General features: G+C 54.4%; 1 protein-coding gene across 5 annotated transcripts in view; it reads right to left on the reverse strand.

Moving 5' to 3' along the window:
* The window catches only part of RNF213 (ring finger protein 213), a 97,610-nt gene that overhangs the window by 59,317 nt on the left and 18,335 nt on the right, over positions 1 to 19,958 (reverse strand). For 3 of the 5 annotated variants that reach the window (XM_072746414.1, XM_025999908.2, XM_025999906.2), the window contains 13 exons: positions 19,124 to 19,252; positions 18,310 to 18,485; positions 17,592 to 17,753; positions 17,011 to 17,213; positions 14,040 to 14,323; positions 12,994 to 13,250; positions 12,132 to 12,329; positions 8,230 to 8,452; positions 7,656 to 7,711; positions 6,027 to 6,180; positions 3,383 to 3,556; positions 2,268 to 2,357; positions 1,241 to 1,363 (listed from right to left, as the gene is read on the reverse strand). In XM_072746414.1, the coding sequence (XP_072602515.1) occupies positions 1,241 to 1,363; positions 2,268 to 2,357; positions 3,383 to 3,556; positions 6,027 to 6,180; positions 7,656 to 7,711; positions 8,230 to 8,452; positions 12,132 to 12,329; positions 12,994 to 13,250; positions 14,040 to 14,323; positions 17,011 to 17,213; positions 17,592 to 17,753; positions 18,310 to 18,485; positions 19,124 to 19,252 (2,229 nt within the window). The remainder of the gene's footprint in view (positions 1 to 1,240; positions 1,364 to 2,267; positions 2,358 to 3,382; positions 3,557 to 6,026; positions 6,181 to 7,655; positions 7,712 to 8,229; positions 8,453 to 12,131; positions 12,330 to 12,993; positions 13,251 to 14,039; positions 14,324 to 17,010; positions 17,214 to 17,591; positions 17,754 to 18,309; positions 18,486 to 19,123; positions 19,253 to 19,958) is intronic. The other 2 variants (XM_025999910.2, XM_025999909.2) reach the window with 2 other exon arrangements.

Genomic DNA, 19,958 nt, shown 5'->3' on the forward strand with positions numbered 1-19,958 from the left:
AGCCTGCCTACACACAGCACACGTATTTTAACTCTCCTTTCTGGGTCCCCCGGCCAAGCGACAAAGTGTCTTCCCCTTCTTTGGGTTCAAAGCTTTTACAGAAATTTTCAGGAATTTGTTAGAAAAAAATAATAATAAATAAAAATAAAATAGAATAAAAATGAAAGGTAGTTAGGGTTAGTTTATAAGAGAAACTTTTCGATACCGAGAAAGAAAAAAAACAACAAAGTTTTATCCAGCAACATATAAAAAGGATTATACTAAGACCAACTGGGATTTTTCCCAGGGAGGCAAGGTTGGTTTAAGATGAGAAATTTGTAACTGTGATACATCGTATCCAGGGAAGAGAGGGAAAAAAAGAAAAAAAGAAAAAGACAACATAGGATCGTCTCCGGAGATGCAGAAAACTTTCAGACAACATCCGATGCCACCTCATGGTAACAACCCTCAACAAAGCACAGATAAAAGGAACATGCTCCACCTGAGGAAAGGCTCCCGTGAGAAGCCCACAGCTGCTGCCACCCTCACCGCCGCCGGACCAAGGACATCACCCCCGAGATGAGGAGCAAGGCAAGGATGTCTGCCCCGGAGGCTCTCGAGAACAAGACACAGAGGCATCCGGATTGGAAAAGAAGAAGTAAGACTATTTCTACCTGCCTATAACGTCATTTCATGTATTAAAAACCCCTAATAACAAAATAGAACAATTATAATAATATATTGTAATAAAAGGTAAATGAATGTGGAAAAAAAACCCCACAAAACTCTAAAGCACACACACGGTCCCAGGAGGTGTCCCTGAGAGGCAGCCTGGGGCAGAAGGTTTCCCACCCGGCAGAGAAAACCCTAAATGATTTCCCAGAACCTTTTCAACTTCACACGTTTCTCTTCCGCTCGGTCAGCCCGTGGAGTGTTCCGCCCACACCCGCCCAGCCAGCGCCCAGACGCGGAACCACAGGCCCGCAGGACCTGCGCACTGGTGACCCCAGCCGAGGTCACCCGGATTCGGGATTTGTGGCGCGTTACCTGTAGCAGCGGGAAGCTGAGCGGCATCTCGGGGAGGCGGTCAAGGGCACCGAACTTCAGAACCCTTCCTCCAGGGCCGGGAGGGGGACGCCCGGTGGCCACGCCAGCGCTGCCAGCGGGGCTCAGGACCAGCGGGCACATGCCCCCCCAGGTCCCAATGTCAGAAGACCCCTGCTGCGAACCCCGCGTCTCCCGGGTGGGAGGGGCCACTCACCTGGATGGCTGCGCTCACTGCTTCAACGACACACTTCTCGAAGCATTTTGACACACTATCCTCCTGCCCCCTGGCATCCCACTGGGGGCCGCAGAAGATACAGATCTGGTCGAAAGGCTTCTCCTGCAAGAGCAGGGAGCGCATTGGCGGCTGCACCCCAACACTCCGGGCGATGAGGACACCCGCCTTATTTCCACCTCCCCCACATGGTGGCGGGTCCCCGGGATTCCACTTCCCGCCCCGCACTGACCGTGTCCCCCAGCCCCTCCCCACTCATGCCCATCACACAGACGAGGCCCCAATTCAGAGCCTCCCTTCCTGCTCTGCAGGATAAGCAGCTGGCCCCGCCGCTCGCAAAAACAGGTAAACTTTGAAAAATAAGTGATTTTCCCTTGTTCCTACTTTCCTACAAAGCATTACTTAACAGTTACACATTAATGCCTCATATCCTATAAAAACAAACCCTAATCTTCTTACGGTCATAAGCTTTAATTAAAAACAAACATTTTGGGCAGCCCGGGTGGCTCAGCGGTTCAGTGTTGCCTTCAGCCCAGGGTGTGATCCTGGGATCCCGGGATCGAGTCCCATGTTGGCCTCCCTGCCTGGAGCCTGCTTCTCCCTCTGCCTGGGTCTCTGCCTCTCTCTCTCTCCCTCTGTGTCTCTCATGAATAAATAAATAAAATCTTAAAAAAAAAACGAACATTTTTGTTTCCCCATGTGTCACTGGGTTTAGTGAGGCTTGTGTCATCAACAGGCCACTTGGAGCTACTGCAGATGAGGGCGCTTCACCCCCCTCACCCCATGCCTAGGGTTCACCTGGTGGCAAGGCCCCGTTCCCTTCTTCTTTGCTGGAATGCCACCTTTGGTCAAACCAGTAAGGGTAGATCAAAAATGCAAGGTCACATTGACCACGCGCTCTGCTCACACTAGCGCTGTCCATCCAAACGCACCGTTCCCATCTAGGTGGGTACAAACAGTCTGGCTTCCTCAAAGCGCTCCCCAAAAGGAACACCCCAATTTCTGGTACCTGTTTGATTCTCCCTTCCAAGTCCTCCAGCAAGGACTCCTTCCAGCCATACTCCACGGGGAAGTTTATCTTCATCAGCTGCCTCCAGACCTGCAAAGCCCACATGTCAGTGACAGCCACAGCGACAACTAAGTGCCACAGTGAATTCTATTTTAAAAAAAAAAGAAGGAAAGACTGTAACAGTAGTTCCAGGAGGGATGGGTACCTGGGTTCTGACCTCATCTTTGTCCACGGTGAGGTGTGTCGGTGGCAAGTCGGAGCCCCCCACCCCAGCCTTCGAAAAGGAAGGGCCCCGACAGGACCAGGCAGCCAGGATGGCCCTTCCACCATGTAGCTGGTTTTTATTCTGAAAACATGTCTCCCCCTTGCTTTATCTCCAAAACCTTTGAACATACCCATAAAGTTGCAAGAACAGCCCAATGACACCCACGATCCTTCAACTGGACTCCCCCGTTGTTGAGGCTCAACGGCTGCACTATCTCTTTCCTGCTTTCTCTATAAGAAGCGCTTTCTCTGCAGAACCCCCACAAGAGAAGTTGCAGGTACCCCACCACGTGGCCCCAAAACACTTGGGGCAGGCATCTGGAATACCGCGGCCGTTCTGCTGCGTGATCCCGGTGCACGCAGAAAGAAAACAGCAGTGGACGTAAAGCACCCCCGGCCTACAGCACACCCCCTTCCCAACCCTCCGGCCTGAGAAGCTCATCCGCTCCCGCCCAGGTGACCCCTGGGGGCCAGACCCCACAGCCGCCCCGGGCCTACTCATCCAGCTTCCTTCTGGAAACTTCCCAGCCTTTCTGAGGACTGTTTCTCTTCTTTGACTTCAGATGCCTTGTGCTCGGTCTCCCCTTCAAGTACCTCTCGCCTCCACGGTTTCCTGACCTTTCCAGCCATCACTACCGGCCACTCTCCTTGCTGACACAGCCCAGAGGCGCCTCGCCACAGGGCCTGCATGCCCACCCTTCCTACGGGGCCTGTCACGGGGAGGGGGCCTGTGGGCAGTGTGACCAGCACCGGATCTCTGACCCTGCAGGTGGACCATGGGCCCCGGGGCCAGCACGTCGCATCCCTGCTCAGACCCCTCCGGGCCGCGTCTCAGCCCAGCAGAGCTTTACCTGGATTTCATCTCTGTATCTGAAGGTGAGAACCGTCTCGGCACTGATGATATAGAAGATACGCTCCCGAAAAACGCTCTGCAGCCAAGCTCTGGTGCTGGTGATGGTCCCCTGGAACACCGCGTGCACAGAATTCCTCCTGGCTTCCTTTCCCAGGCCCTCGGCCGAATCCTGCTGTGGCAGGAGAGGGGTGTGTGTGTTAAGGTCCCCAAGCCGCGACTCAGGCCATTCTGGAGACACCGCTCTCCCTTCCGGATCCTTGGCAGGAGCCCAAGAAGTAGCAACCTCTGAGTCACACGAATGCGTTCAGGACCCGGCCTCGCCTGCATCTCAAGGTGCCTGATTTCCCTGGACTCTGGGTTCGCTCTGAGAGCAGACAGGTCGGGCAAAGTGGGGGGCAGGTGGGGGGAGGGTAAGGACTCCACCCCTGTGAACTGCCCTAGCACAGGGACAGCAGGGGGGAGGGGGCCCCCTGCCTTACCAGTGAGCAGATCACGCCCGCCACGCAGGGCACGCCAGCCCACCTTCTCCAAATGGCTGGGAAAGGAGGCCCCAACAGCAGAGCCTCCAGCAGCTCAGAGAAGCCCCACCGGTGCGCCATGCAAACCCCTGCTCCTTGGCTGCGGGGACGGCCCACCGTGGGCCGGAGGTAAACCCCGAGGCCCATGCTTTCTTCCATGAGGCTTCCTCTACTCCCTCTTTGCCTCTGAAAAATCCGTTTTCTCTGGGGTCACGGAGAGGGTCCTCCCAGTTCTGCTAGTGTGCGTCCTTCTTCAACAAAGGCCGGCAAGTCAGGCGTGCGTCAGGACCCACAGGTGGCTCTGCAGCCACTCCTCCTTCTAGGGATGCTCCCTGAGGACCACCCTGTGCCCTTCATCCTGCCTGGTGGCCAAGCAGATGCCCTTCCTGCCGTGGGAGCTGATGCTTCAAGGGGGAGGGCCACAGTCCACAGACAGGCAAGCAGCTAGTCCTTAACCACAGTAGGTGCCAAGCGGGGAAAGCACAAGGTGTTCTCAAGCACACGAAGGGGACGGAACCCAGCCTGGAACAGGAAGGCGCCAGATGCGTGGGGAGGGGTGGACACAGGTGTGCCCAGCCAGCACGCCGGGTCAGCGGACAGCGAGAGGTGGCGGCAGTTCTCGGCTGACTACTGGACATCCTAGCACTTGCCTAACATCTCCGAATGGCACGGATCCCTCTAGAACGATCCCGAAGCTTCAGCATGGTGTGCTTTCCCTGCGACCTGGCCTGCTCTAGACCTTGGCCCCTTCCCAGCCACACTCCGTCCCTTACTGGCCCTCGGGAACGGTGGTGCTCCTCCTCCCTGACCCGGGGAGGGCAGTTCCCACTCCGTAGGCACGCCAGCCCTGCCATCGGTTCCCAGGGCACCACGGCGACTCTCCAGCCTACCACCTGTGCCCTGCACTGCAGGTGCGTGTCCCCTGGGCAGCCCCCCAGAGACCCTGCTGCGAGGAGGGCCCTTGCCTTTCCCATCCCGGCACCTCCTGCACTCGGCACAGGGAAGGCAGAGACGGGCAGGCCGTGAGCAGCTCCATCTAGGCGGGAAGCCTCACGTGTGTGCTCCCTGCTTCTCTCCATCAGGTGTCATCAGGTGTCCCATCAATCCAGCTAACCCTCAACATCAGGACCCAACCAGAAGCTGTATGATCACGCATCATGCACTTTTGTTGAATTTTAGATCAGCAAACCTTTTTTGTTTTCATGACACGGGCAGAGTATTTTTACCATGATGTAGGTTACACTGCTCTGGGGTTCCAACCCACACTGAAGACTCTTTTCTACAGGAAAATATGCCCTAGAAAACCGACAAATTCCCTAAAATACAGTTTATATGGAAGTGGGCATGTGCCTGCAATGGTTTAGATGACACCTGCTTCAGGAAAAAGCAATCGCCTCACCAATAAGACTTATTTTAAAATGTGTCTTTGGTATTTTAAAAAGAAAAAGTGAAAGGAATAAAATTAAAATATATACTGAATTCTTTCCTATCATGAACGTCCCGATTCTTAATCGTAATACGTGTAACCAAAAACTGGCCAGTCTAAATATAAAATCTTGAGGCGTCTGGGTGGCGGTTCCCCCTGGGAGGCGTGTGGAGGGGGTTGAGGGGGCGGGCATAGGGCACTGGGGCCTCCCTACGGCTTGCTTCGAGAGGGCGTGCACCTGCGTGGAAGGTACAGAGGCGTGGACTTGGAAGGTGCGGACTTTGCTGCCGTATCTAAGGAATGGCACGCAGGAAATGAGGTCAAGTGGGAACGACCGCACATGGACATGCACTTGGGGCACACATTTTGGGATACCTTGCCTGACTTCCCAGCCACCCGCACTGCTCTTTGGTTAACCCATTCAGTGGATGTTCTGTACCCTGACCCCCGCACTGCCCCTCTGCCTCAAACGGAAGCCCTAGGATGGCAAAGGTGCAGGCTCCGGCCCCAAACCATCCTCAACGCACAGAACAGAACAGAACCTAGCAGGGGGGCAGGTGCCCCAAAATTTCTGAGGACAGAATCAGCCACTCCGTGTCCCTCTAACCATCCTAGAACTGGCTGATCTCTGTTGTGAATCACTTGAAATTCCATAGGTATCGTGGGTGTGACGTGGTGTGCGTGTGTGTTCCACTTACCACTAGAGGCTGAAGTGTAATAATTCTGCAAACAATCTCAGCAGATAAGGCAAGCAGCTCATAAAGTGCTTCGTGTTTTGTGATGCTGCAGATAGTTTCGTGAAGTTTCTGGCCCACAGTCAAGTAGGACCGTATCAAGGGCTCCTCAAGAATCCTACCCCGCAAAGAGATAAGAGAAATCATTGAGGTATTTTAGGAGAACTGAGAGAACAGTACCCATTATCCACGACACGTTCCTTCCTTTCAAAATACCTGCCAGGAAGGCATGTTTTGACCCCCGATAGGTTAACTTCGGGAACTTACAACCAACATAAAATGGAAACAAAGTCCTTTTGGTTTGCCTCCATGGTCTGAACTGTTTTAACAAAATCAAGTGAAACTAATCCCTAGTCAAAAAAAAGGAATCCCTGGGTGGCTCAGCAGTTTAGCGCCGCCTTCAGCCCAGAGCCTGATCCTGGAGACCCGGGATCGAGTCCCACATCAGGCTCCCTGCATGGAGCCTGCTTCTCCCTCTGCCTGGGTCTCTGCCTCTCTCTCTCCTTTGTGTCTTTCATTAATAAATAAATAAAATATTTATTTTAAAAAAGGCTAGGGATGTTTATTACTGAAGATTAAGACACTGCATAAATTTGAAAAAAATTCAGAAAGATCAGGGGCGGGGAGACAGGGAGGGAAGGAGGGAGGGATGGGGAAAAGTGGTAGAATGGGCACTGTGTGTGGAGTCTCTCTCAGCCCCGTGGGGACCAGGTCTCATGTTCCCTGGCTGGCACGAGGCCAGAAGTGATGGGCGCTGACCGGCGGGAGGTGCGGCAGGTGACGTGGGAAAGGCACCGTGGGGGTGCTTCTGTGACGCACGGGGGCTTGACATTAACAGAGATCTAACACCCCACCTCCATCCTGAACACCTTAAGAATTCAGGTGAGGGGATAGCAGCAGTGCTCTGAGAATCTCAGAAAACACCTATCGGGCACCTGCGCGTTTCTGTTCTGCCTTCTATACCATGTCCCTTCGGGCTGTCAGAGGTCATACAAGTCTGTAGGAGCAAATGCTTTCAGATAACTATGTAAAGTCAGGGCAGCCTGGGTGGCTCAGCGGTTTAGCGCCGCCTTCAGCCCAGGGCGTGATCCTGGAGACCCAGGATTGAGTCCCACGTGGGGCTCCCTGCATGGAGCCTGCTCCTCCCTCTGCCTGTGTCTCTGCCTCTCTCTCTCTGTGTCTCTCAAGAATAAATAAATAAAACATTAAAAAAAGAAAAAACTATGTGAAGTCACGTTTGATTTTTTACTTCCAACCAGCCTGGCTTGCAAAAAACATACAAAGACCAACATCAGAGGAATGCAGAACACAAGCATGAAGAGGCGATATGGTGATCGTTTAAAATATATATATATATATAAAGAAAATGCATACAGGAAAAAACACCTAGTGGAAATAACCCAAATCTCAGCAGCTGATACCTATTATTTTCCTCTTAAGACCAAACCCAACCAAACCAGGATGTTAATAGCTCAAAAAGGAGGTGGGATATATATCGAGGATCTTCTGATTTCGATAGCAAACACGGGACACTGTCACTCAGTCGGAGAGTAATCGTGTAACACCGAGACTCTGTTTCACTTTTCTACTTACTTGTCCTGACAAATATTCAGGAGGCCCAACAGCTTCGTTAATATCTTCCCAATGTTCTGGGGCAGTGAAGAAAAAAAATAGGAAAGAGTTAATCACAGCGCCAGCATCTTTGTGAAAACAGAATTGAAAAGAAAAAAAAAAAAACAATCTAAATAAGGCAAAACGAAGGATTCTCTTCTCCCTACAAATGAGTTTGATGTGCTCAAGAACCAAGCTTACATCTTTCACAAATAAAACTCAGGATTTAAACATTATACCTGTTTCCTGCACCTCCATGCAATGAGAGAGAGTGCAGCTGGGTGGGCCCCCCACTAGACGCGCACACGTGTGCACCCACACTCGCGCACACACATGGCCTGACCGTCCAGAGGCCAGAACTCTACTGCCCAGCGTAATGACAAACAGAGCAACCCCGTAGCCATAAGAAACAGCAGTCCTGCCCTCTTTTCTGGCTTCTAAGTGCTTCCCTCTGCCAAGATCTCAGAAAAAAAGGAATCCCAGGCCCTGAAAGTCTAGTTTCTGATCTGCATTTGCTGAAGCAAGGACAGCCTGTTCTGAACATCAGACAACAGACCTCCTGATGTCTCTTGAAGAGTTGTGTATAGTGTTGAAGCCGGTACCAAGTCCCTTGAAGGCAGTCCAGGATGCAAGCAGGGACGTCACTCTGATACTCCACGAAGTTCTCCATATAGTCAAGCAAGTTGCTCAGAGGCACCAGACTGAACCAGGACCGGAACAGGTACACGTCTACGTTCAGCAGACGGTTATACTTGCTCATGAGCTTAACCAGATGTGTCCTATGTAAGCAAAAACAGGGACAGAAGAGCAGCGCTGGGATCAGCAAACACAGATGGAGTCAGGGTAAGTACAGTCATGTTCCAAGAGACCTGTCAAGTTCAAACTTTAAAGATAATTGCAATGCCAGGCAGTGAATCAAATGCAAAGCAAACAATAACATAGTAAGAATTCACCAAAACGGATGAAACTTGAGGTCGCGATGCGGAGTGAAACCAGCAGTTGCAAGGGGACACTCCCCTGTCTCCACTTACATGAGGTCCTTAGCGTGCACAGATTCTTGGGACAGAAAGTAGGATGGTGCTTACCAGGGGGTGGGGGGACGGGGAGACAGAAATGTGACTTCGTAGGAATAGAGTTTCCGTCTGGGAACATGGGAACGCCTCTGGGGAGGGAAGGTGGCGGCACAACAACATGAGTGTGCCGGGTGCCACTGAACTCTATCTATGCCAAAAAGGATAAAAAGGGCAAATTACATGATGTGGATATTTGCCCACAGCAAAAACCTGCACTAAGAATTAAGCACTTTTTCTGGCTTCATGGAGGTGTAACGGACGCCTAACGTTGTGGACGCTTAACACGGACGAGGATGTGCTGACTTGATACACTTCACCGAAGCATCAGCTAGCACCTGCACCGTGTCACGTAACCAGCATTCCTCTTCCGTGCTGACAACACTGAAGATCTCCTCTCTCCGCTACTTGGAAGCACGTCATCCAGGATAACTATGTCACCATGTTGCGCATTAGGCCTCAAAACTTACTCCTCTTCCAGCTGGAAATCTGTACTCTGACCAACATCTCCCGATGTCCCCCCATCCCCTCGCTGCCAGCAGCCTCCATGCTACTCTGTTTCTATGAGTTTGACTTTTTTAGATTCCACACAAGTGAAATCACACATATCATGTTCCCCTGTGTGGGTGTGTGTGTGTGCACGCCTGTGTGTACCTCACATCTTTGCAATCCATTCACCGGTCAATAGGCACTTGGGTTGTTTCCGTGTCTTGGCTATTGTGAATAATGCTGCAGTGAACAGGTGACTGCCATATGGCTCCAAGATACTGATTTCATTTCCTTGGGATACACACCCACAAGAGTGATCGCTGCCTTACACGGTGGTTCCATCATTAATTTTCCATCATGGCCTCAATGATTTATGAATTAAGCATTTTGATGCATGAATTAAGTGAATGCTCCAGATCAAATGGTCCACGTGAGCCCAGCAAAGGTATTTAGATTATGCTGATTCTGTGACATCGTACTGGAGACCCCAGAAGAAATAGAAAATAAATAAACCAAGGTGCCACAGAAGTCACAGGGGTGGGCGCCTATGTGGTTCAGTGGGTTAAGTGCCTGCCTTAGGCTCAAATCATGATCTCAGGGGTCCTGGGATCGAGTTCCCAAGTCTAGCTCCCGGCTCAGTGAAAAGTCTGCTTCTCCCTCTCCCTCTGCCCCTCCTCCTCACTCATCCTCTCTGTCTTTCTCTCAAATAAATAAATAAAGAAAGAAACTTAAAAAAAAAAAAAAAGAAGAAGTCACAAGGGCTAAGAAGGCCGTGTGGATAAAGGCTCACAACACAGTAAAGGCCACTTTTGCCTGAAAGACAGGATTTTAAAGGTCAAGGCTGGTGTTTTCCATCTTCCACTATTAACAACTAAATTTCTACTAGAAAGTTTGGACACCTACAGATGGGAGAAGATATTTGAAAATGACCTATCAGATCAAGGGCTAGTATCCAGGATCTATAAAGAACTTATTAAACTCAACGGCAAAGAAACAAACAGTCCAATCATGAAATGGGCAAAAGACATGAACAGACATTTCACAGAGGAAGACCTAGACATGGCCAACAAGCACATGAGAAAATGCTCCATGTCACTGGCCATCAGGGAAATACAAATCAAAACCCACAATGAGATCCCACCTCACACCAGGGAGAATGGTGAAAATTAACAAGGCAGGAAATAGCAAATGTTGGAGAGGATGCGGAGAAAGGGGAACCCTCTTGCACTGTTGGTGGGAATGTGACCTGGTGCAGCCACTCTGGAAAACTGTGTGGAGGTTCCTCAAAGAGTTAAAAATAGACCTGCCCTACGACCCAGCAATTGCACTGTTGGGGATTTACCCCAAAGATACAGATGCAGTGAAATGGCAGGACACCTGCACCCCGATGTTTCTATCAGCAATGGCCACAATAGCCAAACTGTGGAAGGAGCCTCGGTGTCCATCGACAGATGATGGATGAAGAAGATGTGGTCTATGTATACAGTGGGATATTCCTCAGCCATTAGAAAGGACAAATACCCACCATGTGCTTCGACGTGGATGGAACTGGAGGGTACTATGCTGAGTGAAGTAAGTCAGTCAGAGAAGGACAAACATTATATGGTCTCATTCATTTGGGGAATATAAACAATAGCGAAAGGGAATAAAGGGGAAAGGAGAAAAAATGAGTGAAAATATCAGTGAGGGAGACAGAACATGAGAGACTCCTAACTCTGGGAAACCAACAAGAGGTAGTGGAAGGGGAGGTGGGCAGGGGGTTGGGGTGACTGGGCACTGAGGGGGGCACTTGACGGGATGAGCACTGGGTGTTATGCTATATGTTGGCAAACTGAACTCCAATTAAAAAGAAAAAAGAAAAAAGAAAGATGTTAGACAAGGGCTATTATTAAAAAAAAAAAAGAGAGAGAGTTTGGACACCACTTAAAATACATGCAATTATATCATCTTAACTGGGCTTTAACATCAAAAGGTTCCGATAATAGTGAAGAAGCAATAACTTAATCTAGCCATCTTAATCCCTAAATACCCACAGGCAGGAGCGTCCTGGGTTGGTGGACGGGTGGGAGCAGGTGAGACTTGGAATCCTTTCTTTCTCTGACATAAGACAAGGTGGGCGGGCGGGCGGGCGGGGGGGGGGGGGGGTTTGCTTGCAAAGGAGCACAAGTGTTCATCTTTCTGTATTTTTTAGTTTTGATTTTTTTGTACTTCAGTTCAATTTACCACTTTTCGTTGGTAGACTGTGCTCTCTGTCTTCTGTAAGAAAGCTTTGCTCACCTCGAGACTGGTATTTCACCACCTCGAGATTTGCACGTACAATGCGCTGAGCCTTGGACCAGCAGCCCCGCTTTCAGGGATTTATCTTGAGGAAAAGATTGGGCAGGGAGAGAATAAGGATGCTCGTCAAAGCACGCATGCTTACCAAGTCGGACTGAAAAAATAAGAACTAATCCACATGCCCAGTCCCTGCTTACGTAAAAATTAATTCTAATGGGTAAGCGGTCATTATAACAACGTAGCTGGGCGTTTACCAAGGAGGAGGTGCTCACAGAATACTATGAAGTGGAAAAAAAAAGCCTGTTGGAGAACAGAATATAGCCAATCGTTTGTCACTATTGTTGAGCACCTAACGTGCCCACCAACATGCGTTTGGACAAAAACCCCGGAAATGTGCCCGCCAAAGTGTGAACAATAGTGATTATCTCTGGGAACGCAAGCCATTTTTTTAAAAAATATTCTTCTTTACATTTCCTGTATGTTTAAAATTTATTAAAGGAGTAGTTTTAAAAGAAGCGTCGCGAGAAGTGGGGGCATGTGCACCCAGGGAGCCCCATGGAGGTCCTAGAAGCACAGTTGTTATTCTAAGATGTATAGATGGAAGTGCAGCTCTGCAACTTACTGATCTGGCCTTTTTTCCCGAAACTCTGAGAAGGAGATTCCTTCCAGGGCCGCCCAGGTGTCCTCAGGCTGCATCCTGCAGTCCTTTCCTTGCAGGAACAGCTCCATGCAGTAGTGCAGGAGGGGCAGGGTGAGCACCCAGTGGTCAACTGTTTGCTCCATGCATTTTTGGCACAGGTTAACCAAGGCCTCTCGCCAGCTGTGGGGGGAACGGAGAGCGGCGGTGAGCTGGGGCGGCCAGCATCTTGCCCAGGGGCTGAGGGCTCCTCACACTCAGGAGCACTCGAAAATAGCAACCAGCCCCAGGAGAAATATGGTCGCACCGGGGCGATGGACCTCGGGGCGCCCTCAGCACCCCGCGAAGCGCCGGGCCTTGGCCAGTCCCTCCCTGAAGCCCCACGGCAAATATCCCTCCTCGACAGCTGAGGTTCAGGGGGCCTGTGTGATCCATGAGCCCAGACCGTCTGGCAACAATAAACCCGGATAGAAAGCCACTTTGCCAGTGCAGGGAGAAGCCTGCAGACAACATCCGGCATTCTCCCTACAATCGCAAGGTGCTACCGCTTCCAGCTCTCAGGACGCTCGAAACAGCAACCTTTGTACATCTGCCACCCTTCGTTCTGTCTTAAAAATGTAGTGTGGGGACGCCTGGGTGGTTCAGTGGTTGAGCATCTGTCTGCCTTTGGCTCAGGGCATGACCCCGGGGTCCTGAGATCGAGGCCCACAGCGACCTCCCCCCAGGGAGCCTGCTTCTCCCTCTGCCCGGGTCTCTGCCCCTCTCTCTCTCTGTGCCTCTCATGATAAATAAATAAAATCTTTTTAAAAATCATTATAAAATCATTTGACACACACACAATACATACCTCTGATATGTTTCAAAGATGTCACTTAGGTCACTGTGAAGATCACCTGGTGACCTGATGTTCGAGCAGAGAAGGGTACAGAGCATGCTCAGGTCACTGTCTGATAAGGGAATGTTAAATTTTTCCACAGCAAAAAGGACAATCAGGCCCATTCTCAACGGACTCTTCACCGGGTGGTCCTCAGGCAGAGGGTCCACACTACTTTCCAGAAGTGGCGCTGCTTGCTTTTTCAAATACTCCCACAGGTGTTTCTTCACCTGATCCCAGAAGAGAAGACAGAACCATGGAGCTGAAGCCATCAGAGGTGCCCGCACGGCCGGCCCGTCTTTGTCCTCAGGGTCACAACAGCCTGAGGAGGCCCAAGGCCCCAAGGGGCAGAGCCAGCTCCATGGAGGCGCCACCCCACTGCCCTGCCTCCCAGGTGCCCCGGGGCCTTTGTTGGGGGCCACCACCAATGGTGCAGTCCAGAAGCCCTGCACGGTGGAGGGGCTCTCGACGCCTGCAAGGGTCCAACTGCCAACTCAGAAATGGCCCCAGGTTCTTCTCAAAACTGCCAGAGCCATCCCACCATGTGGGAGAGGGGCGATAAAGGAGGGTCCCATTCTCCCTATATTACCAGAGGCTTGGTGGGGGAGGGGGTCTGTGTGGGGGGGGCCAGGGTGGGGCCAGGTGAGGTGAGACTGGGGGTGGGAGCAGGGGATGGGGGCGGGGCCAGGGGAGGAGGGGGAACAGGGGAGGGGGCGGCAGCAGGGGGGAGCAGGGGGTGCCAGGGGAGGGGCAGGAGCAGGAGGGAGCAGGGGCAGCCAGGAGAGGTGAGACTAGGGGTGGGGTCAGGGGAGGGGGCGGGGCCAGGGGAGGTGATACTAAGGGTGGGACGGGGTGAAGGGGGAGCAGGGGAGGGGGAGGAGGAGGGCCCAGAAGGAAGAAACCCAGGAGGAGGAGGATCCCAGGCAGTCCCGCCACTGCCACTGGCTCCCGGGGTGTGTCCAGTAGGAAGTGGGGTGGTGTCCAGCTTGGGGGAGCTGCCGCGCCCCTGAAGCCAGTACCTCCTTCTCCTCGTACTTCAGGGAGAGCCAGGGCTGCGCTTGGCCCTCGTAGATCATGGGCACCCTGACCACAGAGAAGAACTGCTGGAACTGCATGAAGAAGCTCCTGAGGTTGATGGTGCCCCAGGCCTTCAGGAGGCTGAAGATGTTGTCCAGCATGAAGGTGGCGGCCACCTGCTTCCCCCTCACCAAGTCCTTCCTTATGCCGTCGGTGACGGAGCTCATGAGCTTCTGCAGCTTCCCCGGGGACTCCATGCGTACCATGTCGTCATACTGGTGCCAGTCTAGGAGCGAAGACAGGACAGCACCACACTGTGGGCCGCCCGAGCGCGCCCCCCGGGACCCCACCCGGGAGGTGACCCACACGCTGGCGCCGGCAGAAGAGTGGAAGGAACGGTCCCCGCGGCGGAGGAGCCACCCGAGCCGCCCCGTGTGGGAGCACAGCTGTGTTTAGGACACGGACCCTTGTCGCCCCGCGGTGATAGAGGGGGACCCAAGGTCACATGATTCAGCTGCCCTGGAAAGACTCCAAACGTGTCTTGATTGAACCGATGGCTCAGTGCGGTTGGTACACGGGTTCCTTAGAGAACGATGGCGCAGAGGTTAAGGATTCTCTCCCCAAACTGCCCTGGCTAGCGCCCGAGCACCATGCTGTAGGTCACTGGGTGCCAGTGCTTGGTGTCCTCTGTACTGGGAACCGTGACGCCCCCTCCATTAAGGACAGTGTGGGCCCCACGACACACAAGACAGAGCCCTGGATGCAGAGCAAGGGCTGAGAACGTGACTGCTCCTAGACTGGAGCTAGGAGACCCAGCAAAGCCGGCTGCACAGAATGACAAGACCAAGCGGTCACTAAGATGCCAGAGGCGACACGAACACACAGAATCAGCCGCAAAGTTCAGAACGCGCAGGTCTCCGGAAGAGCAGGTGCTCTGCGCATCTCGCTGCAGGCACGGAGGTGCCCGCTCACCCCAGCCCTGCAGGCCCCGCGAGGACCCGAAATTACTGTTTGGAGTCACTGCTTCTCCTGCCCCCTGTGACCTGCCTCCAGAGGCCCCGGTGAGCTGCTGGCCTGGCCGGGCCCACATCACAGAGGAGGAGGGAGTGTCCCCGGGCTCGGAGCAGGGGACACCACTGACCCTGGGATTGCGGGGGTCGGGGGGGGGGTTGTTGCATCAGAGGTCTTGGGTCTCTCAGAATCTACCAGAAGAAAGGAGATGAAACGTTGACATTTCCAACCCACTAGAGAAAAGAGAAAGAAAATCTTGAAGGTTAGGAAAAAATACCCCAAAACGGGCATGAAAACGTGAATAGAGAAGACAGGTCAAGGTGACAAAAGTCAGTCTCCCAGCAGCAACCGGGATGAGTGCTGGCGGTGAAGGGCCTCCGCTTGGACGGCCGGGCAGCGTGAGAAACCACCAAACAAAACCAAGCAACGAAAGCCCAGGGAACAGGGAGGGCGGAGGCGGGGGAGCAGAGGCGGGGGCGCGACGGCAGGCCCCCCTCCGCCCGGCACCAGCAAGCCCTCCGCTGTCGGGGTCTCTGGGGGCGCGGGGCTGCACCGGGGGCCCCACCCTGGCGGGGACGCTCACAGAGAGGAAGGGCACAGCCACCTCTCCCCTCACCTGCGCTGGGAATAAGGAAACCTGCATTTGTTCAAGTCCCTCTATGATGAGCCACTGCTGCGCGATAGGGAGCAGAACACGAACCTCTCCCGGGTTCTGGCACCTTCCAGATGCCTTCCCAAGCCGTCCACCGGGATGTCAGCCACCGGGGCACCCCACACCTGTGCTCCAGCCATGACCCCCCGGCCCGCAGGAAGCCAGCGAAGGGCCTCCCATGGTCACCAGGCCTCAGCCCCATCCCGCCCGCCTGGCTCGGGCATCGGCCCCCCGAGGCCCTGACAGTCACCCCGCCCGGGCGGCATCTGAAGCCCCAGGGTGCTCACGGCTGCGCTACAGGGAGGAGCACCCGGTTACGGAGGGACGGAGGCTCTCCTCTCCGGAGCTGACGCTCCAACCCTTCCAGAAAGGCCTTTTGATCAAATAGGCTTCACGTACGGGACGTGCAGAGATCCGAGTGGCCCCGCACGCTGCTGGCCTTGCTCGGCACATGGGGACACCTACCACCGACCGGGCGCCAGGCCACAGACAAGGTCCGCGTGAGTTCCCAAAGCAGGAGCCGCGGCGATCGTGGCTACATAGGACACACACGCCACACTCACACGCACCGTACATTCATACAGGCCACGCACATCACCCGCACGCCATACACATACCACACGCACCACACACGTCAGCCCCACCGCTCCTACATGCCCACACTCACCACACGCACACCCCCACGCTCCCATGTCCCACATACGCCTACACACCGCACAACGCCACACCCGCCACACATGCTACACACACCCCACAGCCACACGACACGGTCCTACAGCCCGCACACCACACACGCACCCCCCCCACACACATACGCTGCATGTAACAAGTGGAAAATAGAGCAAAGAGACAACAGAGAAGACAAGATAAGGAAGCAATTAGACATAAACAGGAGAAAGGAGAAGAGCGTGGAGGGCGGCGGGGACGCCAAGCAGCAGGGGTGCGGGTGTGGGTGCGGGTCTGACTCGTGGTCTCCGGGGCAGGGGGTGGGTGCCCGCGGCTCTGGCCTCATCCTCCTGCCAGCCCCCTGCAGCCCCCTCCCCTGCTCAGCTCCTCACCCCCAGCGGCTTCACCGTCTCCCCCTTTAGCAAAAATCCTTTTCCTGGATTCCCCTTGGAAATGAGTGGTTCTGTTACACTGATCAACTTTCCGGCTTCCAAACTCGGGTTTCCTCAACGCAGAGCCGAGGGCGGGGGGCCGGGGCCGGCGAGGAGGACCTGCCGAGGGGTCCTGCTCTGCAGAGGAAGGCCGCTCCGGGAGGCCTGGCGCCCGCAGTCCTGAGCTCGGCCCAGAGGCCCCGCCCGACTCACCTCCCAAGGCCAGAAGCTGGGACCTCACGAGCAGGCAACGGTTGACGTGGTCGCCGTGTTTCTGCTTTTGTTTGTAGATAAACTCGTACTCGCAGCAGCCGTTGCTGTCCACGATGACGTACTTGTAGGGGATGGGTTTATCCACGTGCTGCCTGGAAAGGACGGTACAGCCTTCCGCGAGGTACCCGTGCTCATGCAGGTCTCTGAATAAACGGGACACCAGTCACATCAAAAAAAAAAAAGAAAGAAAGAAAAAGAAAGAAAAGAAAAGAAAAAAAATTCTATTTTGAACATTTTAGCTCTCCTCAAACTGCATGGAGCACAGACTCGAAGCTACACCTCACTCCTGAGCAGGAGGATGCTTCACGGACCAGACAGTCTGCACGCAGAACCAACATCCCATGGGCCATGGCGACAGAGGACAAAGTATGTTATGGGGAGCTCTTGTTTGAAACGGTCATTTTCCAAGAGTGTAAAGAATGTCATCAGCTTGAAGAGAATTATCGCCTCCGTATATCTCGAAGACTGGGTGTTCTGGATGTTTCCCCGAGGGACTCCCCGCAAGCCCTCCGCACACTCACTTGGTGTAATCCATCTCACAGACGTTCCTCTGCCATCTGAGCTTCCCAAATTCCTCTCCGCCCCTGACAAACACCTGGTGTGAGCTGCGGTTCACGATGCAGTCCTTAGGAATGATGGCGTGGAAGTACACGGTGACTCCTTCCTGGACACTCAGGGGGCTGCTGGAGGAAAGCCAGAAAAGAAAGCGCCCATGAGCTTCAGGTTTTCCCCCGCACCCCCTGCACCCCTGCACCCGCACACACAAGCACACGCACACGCACAACAGGATCCTCACTTCTCGACCCGGCCCAGTACGAGAGCGTCCACGCTCCAGACAAACACCATACCACGGGGTCCTACTGTGCCTCCCTCCGCAGTGGGGTGGCGAGGAAGGGGGATGTCCCCCTGCAAGGCCGGGGGCTCTCCCTGCCCAGCTCTGAAGGGCTGGGGGCAGTGGTGGGAGGGGGCTGATGAGCACTCGGGGACATGCCAGCTTCTCCTCCCCGACCCCAACCGGGCCCTCCGAGGTCCTGGTAGGCCCCGAGGCCCCAGGAGCACTGAACCAGGCGAGGAATGGGGACGCAGGATGCTCCCCAGTCTGCACCCTGAGCAGGTGCCCCGTTTCCCCAAGAAGGGTCACCAAGAAGGGCAGTAGCCTGGGACTCTCCATCTCCTGCCCAGGGTGGGGGTGGTCTGGGAGGCGGTGCCTGTGCCCCGGGGCCCAGTGCTCACACCTACCTCCCCATAACCTCACTCCCTCTGGCTTTGAGGTCCCGTTGCTCCTTCTCATTTTTCGTGGTGGCCACGCAACTCTTGTTATTCCCTTCTGGTTTCTTTGGACCCCCTGGCTTGGCCTTCTCACTTCCACCTGCTTTGTCCGCAGGGCTGGCCATCTTCTTCTTGGGTTCAGCTGTCTGGAACAAGTAACCGAGCCCCAATCTTTACAACCAGCTTCCACACTTGCCCTGCTCCAGCCAACAGCTGTCACGACGGCTAGAACAGTTGTGTCCCTTCCCTGCTCAGAACCTTCTGAAGCCCTCTGACCCACGGACCACAGCCTCCAAGAGCCCCCCTGTGACCCTCTTCCCCTCACTTGCTCCTGGGGGCACTCGCTTTCTTATTGTTCCCTGAATGGGCCCACCACACTCTGCCGCAGGGCCTTTGCATCTGCTGCTATTGCCTGGGACATGTTCTCAGAGAGTGGCATGGCTTGGCCCTCACTCTTTCAGATCTCTGCTCCACCTGCACCTCCTTGGGGGGGCCTTGCCTGGCGACGTGCTCCCAGCACCCATTTTCAGCACCCTCCACCCTCCCCCTGCTCTTCTCTGTGGCTCTCCCCATGCCTGACTTTGCTTTTTGTCTTTCCCTCTGTAGTAGAATGTGAGCCATGATGGCAGGAGCCAGGTCTCCTTTGTGGCTGTATCCATGGCCCCCAAAAGAGAATCACTGAATGAGTGAATGAAGGATGAACTTTAGAGAGAACGGGGTTTGAAAGAGCAGGTGGTGGGACAAAGGGCAGGACCGGGAGGCTTCCAAGAACCAGGCACCCTACCTGGTGGTGTTCTGGGGGAGCAGGGGTGCCTGCTGGCGGCTGGTTCAGTTTCTGAGTCTTGGCCTTGGCTTTATCTTTCTCGCCAGCCCCTCCCACCGGCTGAGCCGGCTGGGCCGCAGCGGCAATTTCCTGGAGGAGACAGAAACCCCAAACGTCAGGGCCTGGGTGACGCCCTGATGGCGGGAGGGTCAGCATCTGCCACCAGGGAAGGGTCGGCATCTACGACCAGGGAAGGGTCGGCGTCTGCCACCAGGGAAGAGTCAGTGTCTGCCACCAGGGAAGGGTCAGCATCTGCCACCAGGGAAGGGTCGGCGTCTACGACCAGGGAAGGGTCAGCGTCTACGACCAGGGAAGGGTCAGCGTCTACGACCAGGGAAAGCTCAGCATCTACGACCAGGGAAAGCTCAGAATCTACGACCAGGGAAGGGTCAGCATCTGCCACCAGGGAAGGGTCAGCGTCTACACCAGAGAAGGGTCAGCATCTGCCACCAGGGAAGGGTCGGTGTCCGCCACCAGGGAAGGGTCAGCGTCTGCCACCAGGGAAGGGTCGGCATCTACGACCAGGGAAGGGTCAGCGTCTACGACCAGGGAAGTGTCAGCGTCTGCCACCAGGGAAGGGTCAGCGTCTGCCACCAGGGAAGGGTCAGCATCTGCCACCAGGGAAGTGTCAGCATCTGCCACCAGGGAAGGGTCAGCGTCTGCCACCAGGGAAGGGTCAGCGTCTACACCAGAGAAGGGTCAGCATCTGCCACCAGGGAAGGGTCGGCATCTGCCACAAGGGAAAGGTCGGCGTCTGCCACCAGGGAAGGTCAGCGTCTACACCAGAGAAGGGACA

This window comes from Vulpes vulpes, chromosome 2, assembly GCF_048418805.1.
Source record: "Vulpes vulpes isolate BD-2025 chromosome 2, VulVul3, whole genome shotgun sequence".
Taxonomy (NCBI): Eukaryota; Metazoa; Chordata; class Mammalia; order Carnivora; family Canidae; genus Vulpes; species Vulpes vulpes.